The following is a 26175-nucleotide window of genomic DNA, read 5'->3' on the forward strand; positions in this document are numbered from 1 at the left end:
CTGCCTCCCGAGTGCTGGGATTAAAGGCGTGCGCCACCATCGCCCGGCTACTTGTTGAAATTTGACTGCCATAAAGAACTGTGAAGAGACAAAGGCGGGGGGGGAATGCTCAGATGACAGATGTGATCCTGGGAATGGCTATTGTTCCCACTTAGGTAATTATTTATGTGTGAAAGCATTGCTTTTCTGACAGATAATATTGTGATGATCTTCTAATTTCAGAAAGATCCAGATTACCTGAGACTATGGTTGGACAATTTTGTTTTAAGTTATGAACAATTTTTAGATGTTGACTTTGAAAAGCTTCCTACCAGGTATGTAGAAACACTGGTTTATTACCACTGGGTGAGATTATTAATTTTTGGCAAAAGAATTTTATTAATGTAAGACCAGCATCTTTGCCAACAGCTTGATACTACTGCATGACCATGTTCTCCTGACAGATATTGCACAGTGATCATAGCAGTCTTCCTAGACAGTATTATACCAGGCTCTTAGAAACCTCTTTGCTTTGGTGAGCTACTATCCACTCAGTGGTCTGACACTAGCTACTCAGGTCAGCCCCAGATTTCACACGTGCAAGACAGAGACTGTTTGTACTTCAGGTGGAAGCTGCAAATCTTGACAGCCAGCCACTCTTGAAATTTTGTTATTACATTTAATTAATTAATTATATGTCTTAAGTTTCAACACTATCTCCTTGCCCATATCTGACAGGGTAGATGATATGCCTCCAGGAATATCTTTGCTTCCTGATAATATTCTTCAGGTTCTGAGGATCCAGCTGCTACATTGTGTTCAGAAAACAGCAGATGGGTTAGAGGAACAGCAACAAGCATTGTCAATTTTGCTCGTCAAATTCTTTATTATTCTTTGCAGGTATGTGGTGTAAAAATTTTTAAATTTTTATTTATTCTAAAAGTAAAAATTTTAGCATAATTATTATCAAAACTATAATAATACTTGTTAGTGATACTTGTTTGTATAATTCTTTAATGGTACCACAGTTTGTTTGTTTATTTAACTATATTGAAGGATATCTTGGTTGCTTCTAGTTTGGGACTGTTATTTATAAAAGTGTTATAAATTTTTGTGTCCAGGTTTTATATGGATAATTTTCAACCCATATAGACAAATACCTAGGAACAATAATGCTATATCACATGGTTATAACATTATCACAGTCAATGAATGAGGATTCTCATTGTTCCCCATTTTCCAGTTTTTATTTCATGTTCATTGGTATTTTTGCTACATGCATGTCTGTTTGAGGGTGTCAGATCTTTTGGAATTGGAGTTATGGACAATTGTGAGCTGCCATGTGGGTGCTGGGAATTGAACCTGGGTCCTCTGGAAGAGCAACAAGTGCTCTTAACTGCCAAGCCTTTTCTCCAGTCACATTTTTCAGTATTTGATGATACCATTTGTTGGCAGAGGCTGCTTGTTTATGTCTGGCCACCCAGATTCGAAGTAATCACACAAAAATTGTATTAATTAAATCACTGCTTGACTAGTTGCTCTAGCTTCTTATTGGCTAGCTCTTACATCTTAAATTCACCCATTTCTATTAATTTGTGTATTGCCACGTGACCAGCAAGGTGAGGCACATCTGTCTCCTGTAGGTGGCTATATAGTGTCTCTCGCTATCTCTTTCAGCCTGGCTTTACTCTGTTAAGGCATTGGCCAAAAACAGCTTCTCTATTAACCAATGGCAATAAAACATTTACAGCATACATCAGCTACCTTTTTCTGTCTAAATAAAAAGGAAGGATTTAACTCTTAACATAGTAAAATTACATATAATAAAACAGGTTTCAAGCAAGAATTACAGTTACAATATTTATATCTACTTTATCTTTTATCATAAATAAGGAAAATTATAATTATAACTATTTTTTTCAAATAATACAGTATCTATGTGATTATTTCGGGGCTGAGCATCCGGGAAAGAAACAAGCAGCCTCCATCAATAGTCATTCTTTTAGCTTTTAGTTATTGCAATAGGTGTATAGTATTTATTGCTGTTCTTTAATGATATAAAATATTTAACATTTTTTTGAGACTATTCATAATGTTTTTTGGTGAAGTACCTACAAAAGTCTTGCCAAATTTTAAAATCAGATTGTGTTCTTATTTTGATAGGTCTGTAAATATTTTGATATACAGGTTTTTTTTTTCAGATGATTGGTACATGGTTTTTTTTTTTCATTTTCTGCAAGTTGTCTTTTTATTCTCTTAATACTGAGGCACAGAAGTTCTTAATTTTAGTGAGTCTCTTTTTTCCCCAAATGGATTATGCTTTTAGTTTTTTTATCTGCAAAGTCATCAGTCAGTCTAAGAGACCTTAGATTTTCCTTCTGAAGTCTCTAAAAATGTTGCTGTATTTTGGGGCTCTTCCAAAGGACCAGGTTATATTCACTTGTATCCACAGCACCTATATGGAAGCACACAGCTGTCTGTCACTCCAGTTGCAGGGATTGTGATACCTTCTTCTGACCTCTGAGGGCACTGGACAACAGTGGTACCCAGACATACATGCAAGCAAAACACCTATACACATAAAAGGAAAAATCAAAACAAAACACAATGCTACTGTAATTCATTTCACTTATCTCTAAGCTATAACTACTCAATATATGTTTGGTGTTGTATTGAATAAACTGTTATGTTGGATCTGTTAAAAAAAAAAAGGAAAGATTGTTACACAGAGAAACCCTGTCTCAAGCAAACAAAACAAAAATTCAGTTCATTTGGGTTTTTTTCTAATTGTGAACATGACAGTGATGACACTTAGACTTTCAATTTGGATCAGAAACTGAAAAGTCCTTCTTTATGTAGATCCATTTGTTTTATTTTGTTTGGGAGGATGGGAGGCAGAGGGGAAGAAGAGAGTAGTTCTGAGAAGGAAAGAATGCATGAGAGTGGGATTAAACAGTGCATAGGTGGCACCAGCGCTGTAGTCCCCACTCTGGCAGTTGTTATGTTTGGTTGTCTTATCAGTTGATGGGTTCATTTTATTAGTATGTAAGTGTTCTTTCACTGCTTTTCCTGTGCTTCAGAGGTGCATCCTTAAAGGCTACTGCGGTTACCAACCAGATGGGCTATCCCTACTAAACATAAAGACGTGTTCTCGCTATTTGTAGGACTGTAATGATAACAAAGAACAGTTCAATAAAATTTTACCTATAGGTCCATTTCCTCTGGACCTTTCTCTTTTCCCAGCAGTAATTCTCATATAACTTTTAAAGTTGGGCGTTTTAATCCCAGCACTCGAGAGGTAGAGGCAGGTGGATCTCTGTGAAGTCAAGGCCAGCCTTGTTCATGAACAACTAGGGTTCTGCTACACAGAGAAACCCTGTCTCGAAAAACCAAAAAAAAAAAAATTGTAAATTTTATTACATAACTGCTGAGAGACAATTCACAGGTCGTGTAATTGACCACTTAATAATGTCATTCATTTTTTTAAACAAAAAAATTGTGCTTTTGCTACAGTCAGTTTTAGAACTTATTAATCAGTTCATAAAGACATTCAGTTTTGTTTTGATTATAGTATAATAGGTGTGTGTGTGTGAGAGAGAGAGAAAGGGAGAGGGAGAGAGAGTTTGGAAGACTTGGTTGTCTCCTGGTGTTGCTGGGATGTAATTCAGGTTGTCAGGCTTGGTGGCAGATGCCTTTACCCTTTGTGCCATCTTCCCAACCCCAATGATGCTGAATTTTTAATTTCTTAAGAAACTGCCAAACTGTTTTCCAGAGTAGCTATTAGAATTTAAAATCGTACCAGCTTGAAGGTTTCAGTTTCTGTATATCCCATCTTTTCTGCTCTCGTCTTTCCAGTGTCTTTTTTGCTCTTGTGTTTCCAGTGAATCTGGAAGTCATTTTCATACTGATGATGTTGAACATTTTTCATGCTACATATTATTTATATGTAGTACATTGTGGGCTACACACAGACTTTAAAATTTAAAACAATGTGTATGTACATGTGGTAGTTGCTTATGAAGGCTAAAGGACGTCAGATCCCCTTGATCTGGAGTTACAGATGGTTGTGAACCACTGAACCATCTCTGGTCCCAATACAGAGAATTTTAACTGTTGCTACGTTAGAGAAACCGCTAAGGTGTCATAGTTTAATTTTTTAAGGTGTGAAGTCTATTAACTTTTCCTGTTCTTTGAACATCTAGATTTTAAGATAGAAATTTTATAGATCACAGTGTCTCAGAATGGAAAATTTTATTAGTTTTATTGCGAAACTTTTAACAGTAATGTCAAGAAAATATTTAGGTCTCATAAATTAGCTTAGTATGTGTCACAACTAAAGTCCTTAAGGACTCTCTACTTTAAACAGAATGTAATGCTATGTCCTCTTAGAATATTTAAAGATGGCAATACCCCTTGTGTTGTGGGACTTCTGAAACTGTTTACAAAATAGGACATAAATCAAAATAAGGGAGCTAAAATTCAGAAAGTAGAGTGAAATAAGTAATGGTACATACTTGAATAATGGCAGTGCTCTATGCATTATTTTCTTTTTTAATATCATTAATATTTTATTTGCCAGTATCAGTTCTCAGGATCCACGCTGAATACACTAGCAATATATTGCTCATATATAATGAATGTTATTCTTTTATCTTCTAGGAATTTATCAAATGTAGAAGAAATTGGGACTTGCTCCTATATTAATCATGTTATTACCATGACAACACTGTATATTCAGCAAGTAGGTGTGAATACATTCCTTTTTGTTGCTTTATTGAGACTTTGTTTTTTTAATATTGTTATTAACATTGCTAAATGTTTTCAAAGAAGGTAGTAATTGAAAAGATAATTAATCTATTTTATAAATCTTGTATTTTATTTTTTTAAAAATGATTTATTCATTTTTATTTCATGTACATTAGTTTGCCTGTGTAACAGTTGTGAACTGCCATGTAGCTGCTGAGAATTGAACCTGGCTCCTCTGGTTAATCACTGAGTCATCTCTCCAGTCCCAAATCCTTTATTTTCTAAAAATAGACTAGCTATTTATACTTTTTGTTTGTTGGTTGGCTGGTTTTGTTTTTTAGAGACAGGCAAATTCTCTGTGTAGCCTTGGCTGTCCTGGAACTCAATTTGTAGACCAGGCTGACCTCGAACTCACAGAGACCCACCTGCCTCTGTCTCCTACTCCCGAGTGCTGGGATTAAAGGCAGCGTGCACCACCATTGCCTGACACTTTATTTTAATTTAAAATTTTTTTATAGTTTTTAAAAATGTCACAATGTTTCATTTTATGTATGAATTGATTATAAATTTTGCTGAAAAGTATGATTTCCAAAGATGTTTGACTATTTCAAACTTATTCTAGGAAGAATTTAATATCTGAGAGAATGTATCTAATCCATATAATTAAATGACTCATACAGAATCAAAAGCAAAATTAGGCTTCTGTAAATAAAAATGACTTATTGAAAGCTGATAATTGAAACATGCCCTTACTTTTATGTTTAATTTTATTCTCAGTTAAAAAGCAAAAAAAAGGAAAAGGAAATGGCTGATCAGACATCTATTGAAGAATTTGTGATCCATGCATTGGCATTCTGTGAAAGTTTATATGATCCTTATAGAAATTGGAGACATAGAATTTCAGGGTATGTCTTATAAATGATATGTTGAGATTGAGTCTTACTTTGTAACTTGTCTGGCTTACAACTTGTTAAATAGACCAGGCTGGAGAGAGTCACCTGCCTTGTAGTAGGAGCTGGGGTGGGCTGCGTTCCTGCCCAGCTCCTCACAGCTATCTTTACCCAAAGTAATTACACGGAAACTGTATTCTTTTGAACACTGCCTGGCCCATTAGTTCCAGCCTCTTATTGGCTAACTCTCACATCTCAGTTAACCCATTTTTAATCTTTTTAAGCCCACGAGGTGTGGCTTACCAGGGAGATCTTAACCTGCGTCTTTGTCGGGTGGGAGAATCATGGCGACTGCCTGACTCGGCATCTTTCTCCCAGCATTCTGTCTGTCTACTACACCTACCTAATTTTCTGTCCTATTAAAGGGCCAAGGCAGTTTCTTTATTAATGAAATCAACACAAAACAGAAGACTCTCCTACATCACTGCCTCTGGAATGCTAAGATTAAAGGCCTGCACCACCGATGTGACCATAATGTTAAAGCCTCAGTATTGGCCTGACGAGGTGGCTCAGTGAGCTTATGAGCAACATATGCTTGAGGACCTGCGTTCATGTAAAGCTTGATGTGAGAGCATAAAAGTCTATACTCATGGTGTTCTTATGAAGAAATTGGTAGTGGAGACAAGAAAAACCCTGGAGGTTCACAGGCAAGCTAACCTGGCTCATGCAATAGAAATCCAAGAGACATTGTCTCAATCAAAATGGAAAAGGCCAGAATTGATGCCTGAAATTGTCCTTTGTTCTTCATGCATACACTGTGTGCCTCTTCACACATGCTTGCACACGTCCATTGTACGTACACACAAGAATGGTATTGCTGGATCCTGAGGTAGGTTGATTCCCAGTTTTCTGAGAAACCGCCATTACTGATTTCCAAAGGGGTAGAACAAGTTTGCATTCCCACCAGCAATGGAAGGGTGTTTCCCTTACTCTACAGCCTCTCCAGCATAAGCTATCATTGGTGTTTTTGATCTTAGCCATTCTGACAGGTGTAAGATGGTATCTCAGAGTTGTTTTAATTTTCATTGACTTGTTAGCTAAGGAAGATGAACATTTCCTTAAGTATATTTTGGTCATTTGAGATTCTTCTTTTGAAAATTCTCTGTTTAGTTTAGTACCCAAACTTTAATTGGGTTATTTAGAACTTTAATGTCTAATTTCTTGAGTTCTTTATATATTTTGGAGATCAATCCTTTGACTGTTGTTGGGTTGGTGAAGTTACTTTCCCATTCCCTTTTTGTCTTATTGACTGTGTCCTTTGCTTTATAGAAACTTCTCAGTTTCAGGCGGTCCCATTTATTTATTGTTGCTCTCAGTGTCTGTGCTAATGGTGTTATATTTAAGAAGTGGTCTCCTGTGCCCATGCATTGAAGGCTACTTCTCACTTTCTCTTCTATCAGGTTCAGTGTGGTCAGATTTATATCAAGGTCTTTAATCCATTTGGACTTGAGTTTTGTGCAAGGGGATAGATATGGATTTATTTTCATTCTTCTACATGTTGACATCCAGTTATGCCAGCACCATTTGTTGAAGATACTTTTTTTTCCCATTATATTATTTTAGCTTCTTTGTCAAAAATCAGGTGTTCATAAGTGTGTGGATTAACATCTGTGTCTTCAATTCCATTGGTTAACATCTCTGTTTTTATGACAATACCAAGCTGTTTTCATTACTGTAGCTCTGTAATAGAGCTTGATGTCAGGGATGGTGATGCCTTCGGTAGTTCCTTTATGTGGCTATCCTGGGTTTTTTGGTATTCCATATGAAGTTGATTATTGTTCTTTCAAGGTCTGTGAAGAATTGTGTTGGGATTTTCATGTGTATTTCATTGAATCTATAGATTGCTTTGGTAGGATTGCCATTTTTACTATGTTGATCCTTCCTATTCAAGAGCATGGGAGATCTTTTCATTTTCTGATATCTTTTTCAATTTATTTTTTCAAAGAATTAAAGTTCTTGTCAAAAAGGTCTTTCACTGCCTTGGTTAGTGTTACCCCAAGATATGTTATGTGATTTGTGGCTATCGTGAAAGGTGATGTTTCTCTGATTTCCCCCTCAGCTTTTTTTTATCATTTTTATATGGGAGGGCTACTCTTTTTTTTTTTTTTTTGAGTTGCTCTGTGTGTCCTGCACATCACTGAAGGTATCTATCAGCTGTAGGAATTCTCTGGTAGAGGTTTTGGGGTCTCTTATGTATACTATCATATCATCTGCAAATAACAAAGTTTGATTTCTTCCTTTCCAATCTGAATCCCTTTGATCTCCTTTTGTTGTCTTAATTGCTATTGCTAAAAGTTCAAGAACTGTGTTGAAGAGATACGGAGAGAGTGGACAGCTTTGTCTAGTTCCTGATTTTAGTGGAATCGCTTTGAGTTTCTCTCTATTTAATTTGATGTTGGCTGTCACTTGCTGTATATTGCTTTTATTATATTTAGATATGTTCCTTGTATCCCTGATCCTCCAAGACCTTTATCATGAAGGGGTGTTGGATTTTGTTGAATGCTTTTTCAGCATCTAATGAAATGATCATTTTTTTCTTTCATTTTATTTATACGATGGATTACATTGATAGATTTTTGTATGTTGAACCCCTAATCTCTGGAATGAAGCCGACTTGATCATGGTGGATGATTTTTTTGATGTGTTGTTGGATTCGGCTTGCCAGTATTTATTGAGTATTTTTGCATTCATGTTCATGAGTGAGACTGGTCTGTGATTCTCTTTCTTGGTTGAGTCTTTGTGTAGTTTTGGTATCAGGGTAACTGTAGCCTCATAAAAAGAGTTTGGCAATGTTCCTTTTGTTTCTATTATGTGGAACCCTTCAAGTAGTATAGGTATTTGCTCTTCTTGGAAGATGTGGTAGAATTCTGCATTGAAACCATCCATCCCTGGGCTTTTTTTTTGATTGGGAGATTTTTGATTTTGATGGCAGTTTCTATTTCCTTGCAGCTCATAAGTCTATTTAAATTGCTCACCTGGTCTTGATTTTATTTCGTTATATGGTATCCATCTAAAAAATTGTGCATTTCTTTTACATTTTTCAATTTTGTGAAGTACAGATTTTCTATGTATGACCTAATGATTCTCTGTATTTCCTCAGTGTCTGTTGTTTGTCCCCCTTTTCTTTTCTGATTTTGTTAATTTGGATGTTCTCTCTCCATCTTTTGATTAGTTTGGATAAGGGATTGTCAATCTTGTTGATTTTCTCAAAGAAGCAGCTCTTTGTTTCATTGATTCTTTGTATTGTTTTCTTTGTTTCAATTTTGTTGATTTCAGCCCTCAGTTTGATTATTTGTTGTCTTCTACTCCTCCTGGGTGAGTCTACTTCTTTTTGCTCTAGAGCTTTCAGGTGTGCTCTCAAGTCAGAAATGTGACTTTCTCCAGTTTCTTTATGTGGGCACTTGGTGCTATGAACTTTCCTCATAGCACTGCTTCCATAGTGTCCCATAGGTTTGGATTCGTTGTGCCTTCATTTTTGTTGAATTCTAGGAAGTTTTTAGTTTCTTCAGTAATAGAGCTGTTTCAGTGGCAAGTGGCAAAGTAAGGATAGATTTCAATGTTTTTGACTTGATAGATTCAGTCATACACTTACAAGGAAAAATATGGAAGACCTATCCAAATGACTCATAGCAGTAGTTTGTATCTTTTCTTTAAACTGATTGTGAAATTAAATGGTCATTTATAATAAGTGTACTATTTACCAAAAGAATCAGGTTGAACAAATGTAAGTTAAAGCAGCATAGTTTCATATTCAGGAATGTTTAAAATGAAGAGTTTTTAAATGGCATAAGGGATGTTTTTAATATTTCATGGAAATTACCTTAATCTGTTAACTTTATTTCGATTGTACTTGGAGATTTTTTTTTTTTTTTTTTTTTTTTTTTTGGGTTTTTCGAGACAGGGTTTCTCTGTGGTTTTGGAGCCTGTCCTGGAACTAGCTCTTGTAGACCAGGCTGGTCTCGAACTCACAGAGATCCGCCTGCCTCTGCCTCCCGAGTGCTGGGATTAAAGGCGTGCGCCACCACCGCCCGGCTTGGAGATTCTTAAATAGTAACTCAGAGGAACTAAAGTATACTAATAAAACAAAATGAAAAACCCAACAGCAACAGCAGCAAAACCCTCTCCTTAAAGTATGGGTCTAAGATATAGCTCAGTGGTAAAATGCTTTCCCTACCATTCCCTAGAGACCAGATTCCATCCTACCACCAGGCTGGGGGCAGGGGTATATAAAATGCTTGTTTGCTTATTCAGCTGTTTATTCAAATGTTTATTAGTTCATTACTGTGCTTATTGTAAGTTTAGTAGGTATCATTGCCTGTCCATGGAGAAAAAAAATTGTTTAGTTATGCCCTAAGCTCTGTTTACCAAATGTGACAATATATGCACAAAAAATAATCACAGAAAAGAATAATAAACTATTAAGAAAAAAATTATGAATTCATACCACTACTAAGTAACTTGGTAAAGAAAAAATTAAATTTCTTGTAGTAGTAGATTATGAAGTGCCAATTAATAAATACAGAGATGATGTTGGAGTTGAAATAAAATCAGCATTTTGATTTATGTGTCAGAGTTTAAGATTGTGTCAGTCACAGATCATTAATAAATGATAAATCTAGAGGCAAGTTCTGATTAGCAGCGTAATACATAAATGCTTAAAATGTCTTTGTATACATTACTAGTTACTTGTAAGTGAAAAATTAATAATGTCAGTATTATTCACTATAATAAAAGTTGACTGGGTAACCAAAATTATGATCAGTGAGAACTTCACACATGATACTGAGAAAGATGTTATTGTCTCTGTAATATTTAGTAGTTCAACTATGAATGCATAGTCTAAGCCTAATTGTGAGAAAGCACCAAGCAAAGTCCAAAATAAGAACTTCTTATTAGAAAGGGGGAGACTGGTGTATACCTGTAGCCTAAAGATATACAGAATTTCTGGGTAGTTTCAGGTATTTTTCCATTCATTGTTTTTAATAATATTAAACATACTTTTCAGGACATGATAAAAATCCCTATAATTTTAATTTTAGTTGTTAATTTCGCCATTCCACTATTTGATAATATTATTGGTTATAACAGGCTTTATTCTCCAATATTTTTATCACCTTGGCTATCTAAGCGATTTTATTTCGTGTTGAACTGAAATGACTGACGTGTTCTTAGTAGAAGCCTGCATACATTTTTTTATTTTTGGCCATGTTAAAGTTTATAGAAAATATCCATGAAAACTCCTGGGTTCTTCATTAAAAGATAATCCCCCCCCCCTTTTTTTGCTGAATTTGCATCCTTAAAATGAGGGAACTTAAAGGTCTGGACTCACTGTTTCTGAATAAAACCTCAGTAAAGCACAGGTCAGTCACTGGCTTCTGCAGTCTCCGAGGAATACTGTCATAGTTGTAGCTATCACTTTCTCAGGACTGCCTTGCAATTTCTTCTGCAGATTGGGAATTTAAATGCTGGTTTCTTTTTAAATCCCAGTTATTTGGAGACTTAAGTTGGCTATCACAATGCGTAATAAAAATGTTCTCTAATCGGTAAGGACTTAAGTTGTTGTTTCAACCTCTCTTTGAACATTGTACCAGTCCTGAAGATGTTTATTCCGTATGCAAACCAAAATCAGGATGTTAAATTTGTTTTGAAATTGTTTTTTAAATTGTGCCACCTCTGCTTTTTCATGTTATAATTTGTTATTGACCTTTTTTTTTTTTAATGATAGACGAATCCTTAGTTCTGTGGAAAAGAGCAGACAGAAATACAAGCCAGCTTCTCTCACAGTGGAGTTTGTTCCTTTCTTTTATCGTAAGTAACACCCTACTTTACTTTGATTTTAGTCACTTCTGATTAGTGTCTTTTTTCTTACTCTGATTTAATTTGGTTTGTGATTTTATAAAGTAAAGATTACTAAAGAACAAAACCACAAGGTTAGTTAATTTGTGTTTGGTTGTGCTAATGGTTCTCGGTTTGATTAATTTTCTTCATTTAATTCTTTTTAAGAGCTGATCTGTTGTTTCTGTGAGCTGAACATTTTAAAGATTGCGTATTTTAGAACTTTCCAATCTTTAACTAAAACGAGAAATCTTGAGAGATATTCAGAGAATATATGTTTAGCATGCACCAAACCTTCCATTTGAGCCTTAAAACCCGAAAACACGCCAGTTAGCACCCATTAAGTGATGTGACTAGTTTGTATGTGTATGGCTATATGTATGTTCACCCTCACTGTTGTTTTTATGTTGAAGCAGGGTTCCTTGTCTCCTAGCTTGACCTCAAACTTGCTGTAGCTGAGTATGACTTGATCTCATCCTGAGTGCTGGCATTACAGGCACCTGCCACCATACATGGCTAGTTTTCACTCATAAAAATGATTGTGCTGGAGGCTAGAGAGATAGATGACTTAGTAGTTAAGAGTGCTTGCTGCTTTTGTTGAGGACCATGGTTGGTTCCCAATTCCAGTTCCTTTTCTGGCCTTCCTGGGCTCTGTGTACACATGGTGCACATATATACATGTAGGTAAACATCTGGAAATAAATAGTGCTGAGGTAGGAATGTAATTCAGTTGGTTCAGTCCTTGATTCTCATGCGCTGGTTTTACTTCATAACTGCATTACTGAGATATTGTAGTTAGAAGTATTCTCTGTCCCACTGGTCCTCCTGGACTGGTATTTCTCTGCCCACCTGTTCCCAAAGCTGCTTATGAAATAACCACTCTGAGACTTAATATTAATTATATTCTCTTTGGCCTATTAGCTCGGCGTTCTTATTAACTAACTTACATCTTAAATTAACTCATTTTTATTGTTTTATATTTTACCATAAGGCTCATGGTTTGTTACCTCAATTCTTGCTTCCTTTGTGGCTGCAGACATCTCCCTCTATTCAGTTTAGCTTTCCTGCCTGGCTGTATTACGCGCTGCCATAGGCCAAAGCAGCTTCTTTATTAACCAATGGTAATAAAACATATTCACACATTCTAGTATGCTTTGACTGCTATAACAGAATACTTGAGATTGTGACTTAAACACAGAAGTTTATTTTCTCATAGTTTTGGAGGCTTGACATTGTAAGAGCCAGGTCCTATAAGGGTTTGGTTTTTGGTGAGGTCTTTTTGTAGCCTGCTGGTAGTCTCCTTGTATTCTCAGATTTTAGAAGAACTGATACCTCTTCCAACAAGAGCATCAATTTTGTTGTTTCAGGCAATCCCTTCTCTGATCTTATCTAACCTTAATCTCTTCTTCTAAAGCCCAGGCTCTCGTATAGGCATGGGTGTGTGTGAGTTAAGGCATCAGTATTTGAGTTTGGGAGGGATAGCCGAGTCTATACTGTTACATCCCCCCCCCCCCAGTAATGTTTTATCACTTGCAAAATATGTTTATTTCATCCTGGTAATCCAAATGTCTTAACACACTCCAGTATTGGTTCTCAATAGTCTAGAATCCAAAATCTCCTCTAATTGTTAATCAGATATGAGCAAAACTCAGATGCATTCACAGCTGTGAACCTGTGATAGGTACTTCTACAATACAATAGTGAATCCAGAATAGGATTTAGATTCTCATTCTAAAAGGGAGAAATTGGAAGAAAGAAAGGGGGTACGTGTTTCAAGCTTGTCGGGGACCAGCCCCGACATAAGTAATTTCTTATACCAGAGTAGAGGCATGGAAATGAAGATGCTATTCATACGACAGTATTTGGAGGGAGTTCAGGGATCTTTCAGATCCTGAAAATCTCAAATCACATCCTGAAAAGTCACCATTTATTTTCCAAACAGCTTTCTTTTTAAACAAAGGAAAACTGAGGGGGAAGTTCATTAGCATTCTGTTTCCTGGGGCGGGGGATGACTTAGGTCCCCTCCCGCCTATGCCTCTTTTGTCATGTCTACTGAAAACATCTCTTCTCCAGGCAAATTCCTAATTTACAATAGAAGGAGCAGAATGACATTAGCATACCCTGACCACTTGTTAGGGTGGCATCACGTTATCTTACTATCAAAAAGCCAGGCTACCACCTTCTTGTAGGTCTCTCAGAATTCTCAGAATTATAGGCCTGCATAATTCAGCCCCTACACAAGCTATCATAAAATTGTGAAAGATAACAAATTCCATTACTTAAAGATTCAAAATGATATTTGGTTTAGTGCTTTGCTCTTCGATTAGGGAGCTAGTGCCATGCCTTCTAGCTCTATAAGGCATTCAGTTTATTTAGTTATTAAAAATTATTGTATGTATCTATGTTTGACATGTATGTGGGCAAACATGCTGCAGTGTACAGTCAGAGACCAACTTTGTGGAGTTAATTCTTTGCTTCTGTTTTTACATAGGTTCCAGGGATAGAACCCAGGTCACCAGCTTTGCACAGTAGAAGTCTTTACTGGCTGAGTCATATTGCTGGTCTTAAATTTTTTTTTTGTGTGTGTAGGGATTTGCCTTTATCTGCTTTCTTGAGTCACCACCTGTATGCTTGTATTTGTGAGCACAATCCTGCCCCTGAGGCTCTGAGTAGGTTGTTCTGACCCACTCTAACTGTGGTGTGGTCCTCTGAAATTGAAGAAACACAACTTGACCTTTGTTCTTTCCTGTTTTCTCTGTTCTCTTCAGTTGAAAATGGTAATGCCTTTATTGGTATAATTCTGTCCTTATTTCCGACCTGAAGTGAAATGGCTAATTAAGTCAGTAAGTCATATTGTCACTGGAATCTTGGCCTTGACTCCTTGTGATCTCCATCAAGAATAGAGACAAAACACACAGCGTAGTGTAGATTTTCCTGGGGGACTTTGAAGTGGTTGATGGGCTTGCTTAGATTGTTTTTTCTTTCTTTTTTTTTAATTTTTTTAATTTATTTCTTTGTTGAAAAAAATTTCCGCCTCTTCCCCGCCTCCCATTTCCCTCCCCCTCCTCCCACTCCTCCCCCCCCCCACTACTCTCCCACTCCCCCCACTCCTCTCCCCCTCTCCCCACTCCTTTTTCTAGGAGGGAGCAATGGTGTGTCCTTACTCTTTATCAAGAGTGTCTCCTTCTACATAAAAATCTTTAAAAGTTCAGAGCTGTTGGAGCCAGCTTTAGTTATCTGTTAATGTTTCTTTAGGTACCCCAGGATGCCTCTAGGGCCAGAGATAAGAATCAGATCACATTCTTCTTACCAATAATTAAAGTCCTGCTATGCCAGACTTTTGTTTAATTGGTTTCTTAACTCAGTGCCTTCTCAGTCTGCTAATACCTAATTATCTATCTAACAACTTCTCCCACAATACACACATGAAGAGTTGAGGCCCTAAAGTCATTTAGGAAAGTAGCATTGGACTAATCTGTCTGGTTTTGGCTGAAATGGAATGTAGAAGGGTTTCAGAGCTCTACTCTTAGTGACTTTCGGGCCTCAGAGGACAACAAGGGGATCCAGAAAGGAATTAGAACTGCTGCAGGACTATTTGAGGGTGGATTGAGTGAAAATAAGAGGAGAAAAAAAATTAAGAATGAAGGAAAAGAAAAGTAAGGACACGATTGTTTCTAAGTAGATTAAAGAGTAGGTTTATTGTAGATAAAAAAAGTTCCAGAGTGAACAAAATCAGTTTAGCTAAAGTGGCTGAATTATATAGGGAAGAGCAGCTAGGGGAAGGGCAACCCAGCCCCTGGGCTGGAGAAGTTTAGAGTAGGAGACAGGGTATGCCAGTCATACCCTGGTAACAGGTAGGGACTGAGGGATGTTGGGAGAACCTGGTGGCCAGGTGTGCTTTGATATGTTAAGTAGACACCTCAGCTATTTGCCTTTGGTTTGAGACTTTTCATTCACCACAAGGGGTGGAAATGTCCAATATAGGTTGAGCCTGTTTTGTTTTTTATTAAAAAGGATTTTTTTTAAATTATTTTTATTTTATGTGCATTGGTAATTCGCCATGGACATCAGGTCCCCTGGAACTGGAGTTACAGACATTTGTGAGCTGCCATATGGTTGCTTGGAATTGAACCCAGGTCCTCTGGAAGAGCTGCCAGTGCTCTTAACCACTGAGCCTTCTCTCCAGTCCCTAAGAGTTTTTTAAAAAATCATTTATTCATTTGTTTGTGTTTGTACATGTATCAATGAATGTGCCACACTTTGCATGTGTGGAGGCCAGAAGACAGTTTGCCAAAGTTTCTTCTCTTTCCAACATGTGGATCCTGGGATTTAAGCTCATGTTGTTTGTATTGGTGGTAAACACCTTTTAACTTACTGATTCATCTTTCTGGCCCTTGTACTTTCTTTTGTTTGTAATGTATATGAGATGATATTAGGCATATCCACAAAATGTTCAACCTTAATAAAAGTGCAGTGTCTCCTGACAAGTGCTGAAGGTGTTTAAAGTAGTACTTTTGTATAGTTGCTTTTTAAATAAAATAATTCATACTTTAGAATTAAGAGAAATTTTCTGAGCTATACAATTTATAACTTCCTAAATATGTGTATAATAAGAATTTTAATATGCCAAAATGACATTCTCTATATCTGTAGATGGAATAAAAACTGTTTTAAGTAATAAAGATTCTTTTGAGATTCACTAGAGAGATGCACTGAATCAGATTTAAGGAAATATCCTTTAGTGATGCTGCCTGCTTCTGGGGAATCTGGAGTAGGAGTAACAACAAAAACGAGAACAAAGGAAAATACGTTTATAGACTTTTGAGGAAAGAGGGTCTTCAAGTTTAGTTAAGGCTAGTGAAGGTACTAGATAGAATACCAGGCAACTCAGGGTGCCTTGAGCCTGGCTACAATGAGCTGACCCTATTGTCTTGCCCTGTGTGGGCTTCCAGTGTTTGCAACTTAGCAAGGCACTAGGTAGAATGTAAGTTGTAGCTGATCTCCACAGGGGTAGAATCAATCTTCTAACAAAAGCTAACTAGTTACACCAATGAAAACATTCAGGTTCCAACCATGTTGTTGCATAGGTAGATAGGTACATAGCAAGATAATCAGAATTTTTTCTTTTTGATCTTATATTTAGAAATCCTAGTCTATACCTGTCACTTCATCCTAAGAGCAGCCAGGACCAAAGGATAGTAGTGCCTTAGAGCCATTAAATGCCATTAGGAGCTGACCAGAATATTCTCAACTTCATGACCTTACTCAGTAACCTGCCATTCTGAGAAATCAAAGGCAGGCAATCCTATTTTACATCAATGGAGATCAGTCCTATATAAATAATACCACTGGGATACATGAACAATCACAGATCTGTTGTTCTCAGTATTAAATTCTATGTTACATCAACGGAGATCAGTCCTATATGAATAATACCACTGGGATACATGAACAAATACAGATCTGTTGTTTTCAGTATTAAAAGATTTTCTGACTTAAACATCTTTTGTTAGTCTTTTATATAGCTTTTCCTCAGATTTGAAAATATCCTGATGTCTTGATTATTTAATTGTTGTGAAAGGAGTGCTGGAAAGGCAAGGCTTAGCATATATCTTAACACTGCTGCCTTCGTCTCATCCTTTTAAAGCTCTTGTCTTTTTTGATTTCAATTCAAATTACTAGAGCATTGGGGAAGTATCCTATCTAGCAACCAGGTTTAAAGAAAAAGAACTAGCTCTGGGATAGTCAGTTGTAGAGGACTTTAGTCATAGCCTTGAAGAAGAGTATGTACTATTGAAGTCCAGAGTAGTGGGAGTGGGTATGTGTGGGTAAATGTGGCCGCTTGTTTGTTTCCCGGCCACCCAGCAGTTCAGACCACAGATAACCACACAGAAACTATATTAATTAAACCACTGCTTGGCCTATTAGCTCTAACTTCTTATTAGCTAGCTTTTATATCTGAACCTATTTCCATTATTTTATATGTTACCATGAGATTCATGGTCTACCAGCAAGGCAAAATCCTGACATGACTGTCTCTGGCGGCTGCTGCTTGGCTTCTCCCTGACTCCCCCACCTTTTTCCAACATTCAGTTTAGTTTTCCCTGACTATCTCTACTCTATCCTATCACAGGCCTAAGACAGTTTCGTTATTAAACAATTGTATTCACAACATACAGAGGGGAATTTCAATCAGGTATGTCTATTGACTCAACTTTTATCTTCTCTGTGGCCATGAGCATAGTCTTGGGCATGAATAAAGAACAGTTTTTATGTTTATTTGATTTATTTATTTTGATCTTTTTGAGATGGCTTCTCTGTGTAGTCCTAGATGTCATGGAACTTACTCTGTAGACCAGGCTGTTCTTGAACTCACTCTCCCTCCTGAGTGCTGGGAATAAAGGCATGTGTCACCACACCCAGCTTAATTTTTACTTTTAAAAATTAGATTTAGTTATTTTATGTGAATGTTTTGCTGTATGTATACCTATGAACCGCATACATTAGATGTCACAAGATAACATCAGTTTCCTTGGAACAACAGTTAAAGATAATTGTGAACTACAGTGTGGATACTTGGAATCAAACCGTGGTCCTCTACAAGAGCAACAGTTGCTTTCTACCACAGAGCCTTCTCTCTAGTCCTAAGAGAACTACATTTTATCTTGGGTATAAAAAGAATAAGACTAGCAAGAACCAAATACAAATAGCAAGGCTTAGCTTTTTCTAAAACTTTTTTTATTATTGAGAATTTCATGTATACATCCAATGAAATATTATCATATTTACTCTCATTATCCCTCCAATTCCTCCTATATTTTCCTCAAAACATACTTTTCACAAACTTCATGAGTTTTTTTTAAAAAATAACCTGATAACTCCAGTTATTGTTACCCATATATGCATGATAGCAGAGTCATTCATTGGAACATGGGAACCTTACCAGTGGCCACATCTTCACAGAAGAATGAGGTCCCCCCCGCAAAGTGATCCTCTGACATCTATACTGGTGCCATACATGAAAACATGTGCCTCCTTTCCCACATGGTAAATAAATAAATGCAAAAGGAAACAAAGAGCCAGTCAGTTGATGGCTATGAGGCGCCTCCATGTAAGTTTATATTAACACCTATTTTTCACATTGAAAGCAGTTAGGACAATCTCCATAACCCTTAGGCAGTCTCTGTAATCTGTGGTTTTTATAGCCTGATGGTTTGTTAGGCTTAGAAGGATATTCAATGGATGACTGGGTTTCTTTCTTTCTTTTTTTTTTAATATTTTTATGGTTTATTTAACTTTATTTTTATGTGTGAAGGTGTCAGATAACCTGCAACTGGATCTTCAGACAGTTGTGAGCTAACATGTGGGTGCTGGGAATTGAACTCGGGTCCTCTGGAAGAGCAGTCAGTGCTCTTAACCACTGAGCCATATCTCCAGCCCCGGATGACTGGGTTTCTGCCTCGTGAAATAGATCTACATATAGAAAAAGGTATTGATAAATCTCCTTGGAAGGGGTTAGGCCAAAAGCTGTTTGACGTCTTATGTAGGCTCTTGTTAATACTGCTCTTTAGATATACTCAATCTCTGGGCATAATTTTTAAAAACTACTTAGTGGTCTGATTAGAATGTTACACCATTTTAGAAGAGTAAGGCCTCTAAAAGGAATGAAGATAGTATCAACTTCCAAGAATTTGGATATAAATTGAGTGATTTGGGAAGCAGATGAAGGCACATTTTTATTTTATTTTATTTTAATTTATTTATTTATTAAAGATTTCTGCCTCCTCCCCGCCACCGCCTCCCATTTCCCTCCCCCTCCCCCGATCAAGTCCCCCTCCCTCATCAGCTCGAAGAGCAATCAGGGTTCTTTGACCTGTGAGAAGTCCAAGGACCATAAAGGTAAACCAATGAGACTTACACATTTTTATTTTAAAGAGTACCTGAAAAGTTAAGTGGAGGATTAATTTCCGGAAAGAGGGCTTCAGATGCTTCTGTGACCTATACAGGTTGAGGTGGAAAGGTCTTATACAAGGAGCACTAACATGTGGTAAGGGATAGTCAGCTGCCTGTTTACCTGATGCCTCTCATTTCTTAGTTTCCTAAATGACTTCTTATTTGTTATCCCTTGTAATGGACCGCTGCTATTTCAGCAAGAAAATGTATTGTCTCTAATGAATCCATAATTGATGGGATTGCTTTTAGCATTAAAATAAAATCTTTTTCCTCCAGAGGGCAGTATGTGCATGTATTACCAAGAAAGATATTTAAAGTCAGTGTACATATTTTCCCATTTGCTCTGGTTAAGTTCCAGCAAAATTTAAGCCTACTCTTCTAACCAACTGTGCTGATTTCTGGGTGGCAGAGATCAGGCTTCTGTGATACCTGGAAGGAGAACCGTAGTAGCACAGCTCACATAGGAACTGCTGTTGGTTGTTCATTACTCACATAGGAACTGCTGTTGGTTGTTCATTACTCACAAAGGAACTGCTGTTGGTTGTTCATTACTCACATAGGAACTGCTGTTGGTTGTTCATTACTCACAGAGGAACTGCTGTTGGTTGTTCATTACTCACAGAGGAACTGCTGTTGGTTGTACATTACTCACATAGGAACTGCTGTTGGTTGTTCATTACTCACAGAGGAACTGCTGTTGGTTGTTCATTACTCACAGAGGAACTGCTGTTGGTTGTTCATTACTCACATAGGAACTGCTGTTGGTTGTTCATTACTCAGAGGAACTGCTGTTGGTTGTTCATTACTCACAGAGGAACTGCTGTTGGTTGTTCATTACTCACAGAGGAACTGCTGTTGGTTGTTCATTACTCACAGAGGAACTGCTGTTGGTTGTTCATTACTCACATAGGAACTGCTGTTGGTTGTTCATTACTCACATAGGAACTGCTGTTGGTTGTTCATTACTCACAGAGGAACTGCTGTTGGTTGTTCATTACTCACATAGGAACTGCTGTTGCTTGTTCATTACTCAGAGGAACTGCTGTTGGTTGTTCATTACTCACAGAGGAACTGCTGTTGGTTGTTCATTACTCACAGAGGAACTGCTGTTGGTTGTTCATTACTCACATAGGTACTGCTGTTGGTTGTTCATTACTCACAAAGGAACTGCTGTTGGTTGTTCATTACTCACATAGGAACTGCTGTTGGTTGTTCATTACTCACAGAGGAACTGCTGTTGGTTGTTCATTACTCACAGAGGAACTGCTGTTGGTTGTACATTACTCACATAGGAACTGCTGTTGGTTGTTCATTACTCACAGAGGAACTGCTGTTGGTTGTTCATTACTCACAGAGGAACTGCTGTTGGTTGTACATTACTCACATAGGAACTGCTGTTGGTTGTTCATTACTCACATAGGAACTGCTGTTGGTTGTTCATTACTCACAGAGGAACTGCTGTTGGTTGTTCATTACTCAGAGGAACTGCTGTTGGTTGTTCATTACTCACAGAGGAACTGCTGTTGGTTGTTCATTACTCACAGAGGAACTGCTGTTGGTTGTTCATTACTCACAGAGGAACTGCTGTTGGTTGTTCATTACTCACAGAGGAACTGCTGTTGGTTGTTCATTACTCACAGAGGAACTGCTGTTGGTTGTTCATTACTCACAGAGGAACTGCTGTTGGTTGTTCATTACTCAGAGGAACTGTTGTTTGGTTGTTCATTACTCACATAGGAACTGCTGTTGGTTGTTCATTACTCAGAGGAACTGCTGTTTGGTTGTTCATTACTCAGAGGAACTGCTGTTGGTTGTTCATTACTCACAGAGGAACTGCTGTAGGTTGTTCATTACTCACAGAGGAACTGCTGTTGGTTGTTCATTACTCACATAGGAACTGCTGTTGGTTGTTCATTACTCACAGAGGAACTGCTGTTGGTTGTTCATTACTCACATAGGAACTGCTGTTGGTTGTTCATTACTCACATAGGAACTGCTGTTGGTTGTTCATTACTCACATAGGAACTGCTGTTGGTTGTTCATTACTCACAGAGGAACTGCTGTTGGTTGTTCATTACTCACAGAGGAACTGCTGTTGGTTGTTCATTACTCACACAGGAACTGCTGTTGGTTGTTCATTACTCACAGAGGAACTACTGTTGGTTGTTCATTACTCACAGAGGAACTGCTGTTGGTTGTTCGTTACTCACAGAGGAACTGCTGTTGGTTGTTCATTACTCACAGAGGAACTGCTGTTGGTTGTTCATTACTCACATAGGAACTGCTGTTGGTTGTTCATTACTCACAGAGGAACTGCTGTTGGTTGTTCATTACTCACAGAGGAACTGCTGTTGGTTGTTCATTACTCACATAGGAACTGCTGTTGGTTGTTCATTACTCACATAGGAACTGCTGTTGGTTGTTCATTACTCACATAGGAACTGCTGTTGGTTGTTCATTACTCACAGAGGAACTGCTGTTGGTTGTTCATTACTCACAGAGGAACTGCTGTTGGTGAGCCATATTGCATTTGTGAACTGTAAGTAAAGTAAACCATACTCTGGGGTAGGAAATAAAGTAGAGGAGTTGAGGTAGGACACTGTTGTAAAAATATTTCAAAGTTATCAAGTAGCCAGGCTTGGTAACAGAAGAGTATCTAAACCAGTGGGAGATTTGGGATTTAATAGAGAGGTTATTGATATAAAATGTAGACAGTGGAGACCCCAAAGTAAATCTAAGGACTTCTCCTATTAAAAGAGTCGTGACAGCTGCTATTCCTTTTTCTTTTTCTCTTCTTTTCCCACCTCCCTTCCCCTCTGTCCCCTTTTCTCTTTTGAACCAGAGTGTCTCCACATAGTTTGGACTGTCCTAGAACTCACTGTGTAGCCTACGCTGTCCTAGAACTCAGATTTCACCTGCCTCTACCTCCCTAGTGCTAGGATTAAAGGCTGTAGTTAATGTATCCTGTCAACCGTTGGACAACTGAATCAGTTTTAGTAAATACCCTACAAGTAGATTGATAGCTTTGACCTAGGACATAATTGAGAACTCCAGGGTTACACCCTGGTATTTGGTAACATACAGTTTAAAAGATCTGTCAGGTTGTGATAACCTCCAAAGTTACATCACTGATTAAAGAAGCCTTTGATTTCTCAGAAGACCTCTTTTGTTCTTAGTCCCATGAAAGAGAACTTGGTTGCTTCATTTTAGGGATTCATTTAGAAGCTTATGCATAAAGCTATAACTAGGAATCCAAAGTATACAGTAACATGTTAGTTTTCCAGAGGCCCTAAGCTGTTTTCTGGTGGTAGGATTTAAGAAAGACCTGGATGGCTTTGATAGGATTGGATACCCTGAGCCAAATGATTTCCAGATATAGTTTCTACAATAGTAATGGGGCTTTAGACTTAGAGATTCCACATATCCTGTGGTCTAGGAAAGTGAAAGGTTTTGTTATAAGATTTGGGGCCTCAGATTATTTCAGTTTTGTTGAAAACACCCAAAATATTGTAGATAGAAGCTAATGGAACATAGAGGGCCCTTTTCTTTCCACCAGGCCAATCAAGCTGTCGAGTTGTCTGTTTCAGTATCATGCATTTCTTTGAAACCTGTTTAAATTGATGCTTGCTGACTTTGACTTCCAAATGGAGCAGTTTGTTACCTTTTTTCTTTCTTTTTTTTTTAATTGTTCGACTATATCAGAGGATATAGTGGGGGTGTAGTGATCATGCGTATTTTTTCTGGAATGGCTTTGAAGACACTGAGGTTGATTTGGGGTGGGACGTTTGCTTTGGATGATCAAAAATATGTGAAACTTGTATTCACCTTTTTGCATCACCTTCCTCTTTTTCATGGCCTTTGCTTTGACTCTGGCTTTGGATGAGATCGAATTTTTTTTTCATTTTTGTTGCAATTTTCTTGAAAGGGCTCTTCAGATAACTTATTTTTGCTACTTTGTTAGAAAATGTGTGGGTTTTGTGTGTGTGTGTGTGTTATTTTTTTTGGTAACAAAATGTGCCTCCCAACATGCATTAAAATTCGTTGTCTGTTTTGATCTCTGTGTGTATGTGTTGTACATGTCTACATAAATGTCAGAAGTCATTGTTCTACCTGTGAATCCTGGTGGTTGAATTTAAGCCATCAGGCTTGGCAGGAATTGACTTTCTACCTGGTAAACCTTCTCACTTCCCCTTCTAGCAAAATTTTGATTAGAGAATACATAGAATGTGTTTTTTATAGTCTTTATACTGTTTATTTTCTTAAGTTCCCCTAGAGCTGAAGGAAATACCCATCTTACATCTTAGTATAAGATTATAAAATCTTTCTGCTTACACCATCTTCGTAGTTTTTGCCTGCTTGTAGAATTTTACATTATCTGATGAGGATTGTTACTCAAACACAAAGCAAGTGTTATATGTATTTTCGAAGCACCTGGTATAACATTCTCCATTCCAGTATTCTACTTTGCAAATTCCAGTTGTTCCAGCCTCTCCTAAAATTGTTTTCTGTCCCCTGAACTCATTAAACAGCACTGGTCTTTTAGGGTCCTCCCATTTTGTGCAGTGATTCTGAAAGTGTCTCTGAACAGAAACCTGAATTAATCCTTGAGTTCAATATGTTTTCCATCTATGTTTAACAGTTTTCTGACCCTATTTCTGGGACCCCTTTGTCCATTTTTATATTGTTTAAAACAGTTATTTCAACATAGCTGTAACGGCTTAATTTTTTTTAAATTACGAGTTTTTCTATTAGTACATTTTACAGCTATATTTGGAAGTGTTATGCATAAAGTTGGATATCTGTCGTTATATTTTTATGTAAGTATGTAATAAAGGCAAAACAGTATTTACTATAGGATTATAAACAGAATGGACAAATAAGTGCTGGGCAGATGGCTCAGTCAGTAAAGTACTTAGTGTGCAAATGTGAGGACCCACACAGTCTATAATTCCAGTGTTCAGGGACAGAGTTAATGAGAATCACATACATGTACATGATCTCGCGCTCCTCCCAAATTGGTGGGATAACAACAGTTTGTCAGTAGAGAACTGGTTAACGAAATGTTCATCATGCTGTTTTGTTTTGGTGATAAAGATGAACAAGGTAGATTATCTGTTAAATTATAGTAATGTCTATAATGTATTAAGTTCAAAAACTAAAAGCATATTCAGTACTTTCCACATCCATGAGTTCCACATCTGTAGACACAACTAGCTGTAGCTTAAAAACATACAGTGGGAAAGAAATTACATCTATAAATGTATAGACTTTTTTGTTTTCGTCTAAACAGTACATTGTTAGAGTTACATACTATTTGCATTTTTAGCTAGTCTAAGTAATCTGGAGATGATTTAATGTATATTGGAGTATTGACATAGGTTACAAAAGCAAATTTTGCTCCATAGTTTTTTGTATTTTGAGGTGAAAGTCCTGGATCCAATATTCACTGAAATCTTTAAAAAGACTATATTGTACAGTTCTTTTTCTTTAAAAAAATTGAAGTTAGAAGTTATGGTAAATTGAGGAAAAGGTCAGAAGGAAACTTCTGAATTTATTGTTTTGTTTTTCTGCCTTATGTTTCTTTGACGTGAGCATTTATAGCATTTAAAAGTAGCAAAATATTTTATTGTGAGAAAAGACATTAGTCCTAGAAATTGATCCTTGAAGAGTATTGATCCTTGGAGTAGATTTAAGGTATTTTTATTTAACTCTTTTATTTTGTAATTCACTAAAGTAAGGGTCAGTTGTTAAGAAAACAGAAGAAAGTTTAAGTTAGGACTGGGTTAAGTTCTAGTTCTGTCACTTAGTAACCACATTACTTCAGATGAGATAATAACTTATCTTCTAGTAGCTTCTTTATACTGAGACAGGATGTTCTTATGGAGTACTGTGAGAAGTAAATGAGACATGACACATTTGTCAGCCTTGCCTTCTGACAGATTTTTAGCCTTTTCATAGAGTTTTTCGTATGTCAGTTTCCTTAGACATGAATTGTGTTCTGAAATAGAAATCTTATTGATTTGTTTATTTGTGTATTCACAGAATGTTTTCAGGAAAGTGAACATCTCAAGGAAAGTCTTAAGTGTTGCTTATTGCATCTCTTTGGAGCCATTGTAGCCGGTGGGCAGGTGAGGACTGTGTTGAAAGTTAATGTATAATTTGTAGTTAACAACACGAAAGTCTCTTCATGGATTATTTAATGCATTCTGTCTTTTATAACTTGATGCTTCAGATAACTTTCAAATTTATATCTTATTTAAAACTAAACTTCTTAAAATCTTCCATTAAAAACCTAAGTAACATTAACACTGACAATTAGTATTATTAGATGAATAGATTAGATGAGTATTGATATTATAAGTTCCTATTTCTATTGACTTTTAGTTATTATTTTAAAGTATAAAGGAAATCAACTTTATTAGAGGTATGAAGAAATAAAATTCTAGCCAGTTTGATTTCCAAAGTCATAAATTTATTCACTCTGCTGTCTAGATGCAATTACTAAATATATTTATACAGCTATATATGTTCCAGAACTATTTCTCTGGCAAACTAAATGTAATTGCCTGTTGCCAAAAGGCTGATAATTCAGAGAGAATGTTCTATATGTTTTCTTAAATGATGCATTTTAAGTGAGAGAGTCTTTGTCCTTTTGTACATTTTGTGCGGTATACCCATGTAGAGTTTGGTAAAGACACTTATCAGAATTTAT

The 26175-nt window shown here is 36.8% G+C and overlaps 1 protein-coding gene across 1 annotated transcript in view; it reads left to right on the forward strand.

The window, feature by feature from the left end:
* Nbeal1 (neurobeachin like 1) overlaps positions 1 to 26175 on the forward strand; it is a 181677-nt gene that overhangs the window by 14340 nt on the left and 141162 nt on the right. Inside the window, exons 3-8 of the mRNA XM_041658971.1 lie at positions 223 to 314; positions 718 to 879; positions 4639 to 4720; positions 5503 to 5630; positions 11401 to 11483; positions 25506 to 25591. Coding sequence (XP_041514905.1) covers positions 223 to 314; positions 718 to 879; positions 4639 to 4720; positions 5503 to 5630; positions 11401 to 11483; positions 25506 to 25591 — 633 coding nt within the window. The remainder of the gene's footprint in view (positions 1 to 222; positions 315 to 717; positions 880 to 4638; positions 4721 to 5502; positions 5631 to 11400; positions 11484 to 25505; positions 25592 to 26175) is intronic.

This window comes from Microtus oregoni, unplaced genomic scaffold (genome assembly GCF_018167655.1).
Source record: "Microtus oregoni isolate MIOR12 unplaced genomic scaffold, Mior012 000010F_ref0000083, whole genome shotgun sequence".
Lineage (NCBI taxonomy): Eukaryota > Metazoa > Chordata > Mammalia > Rodentia > Cricetidae > Microtus > Microtus oregoni.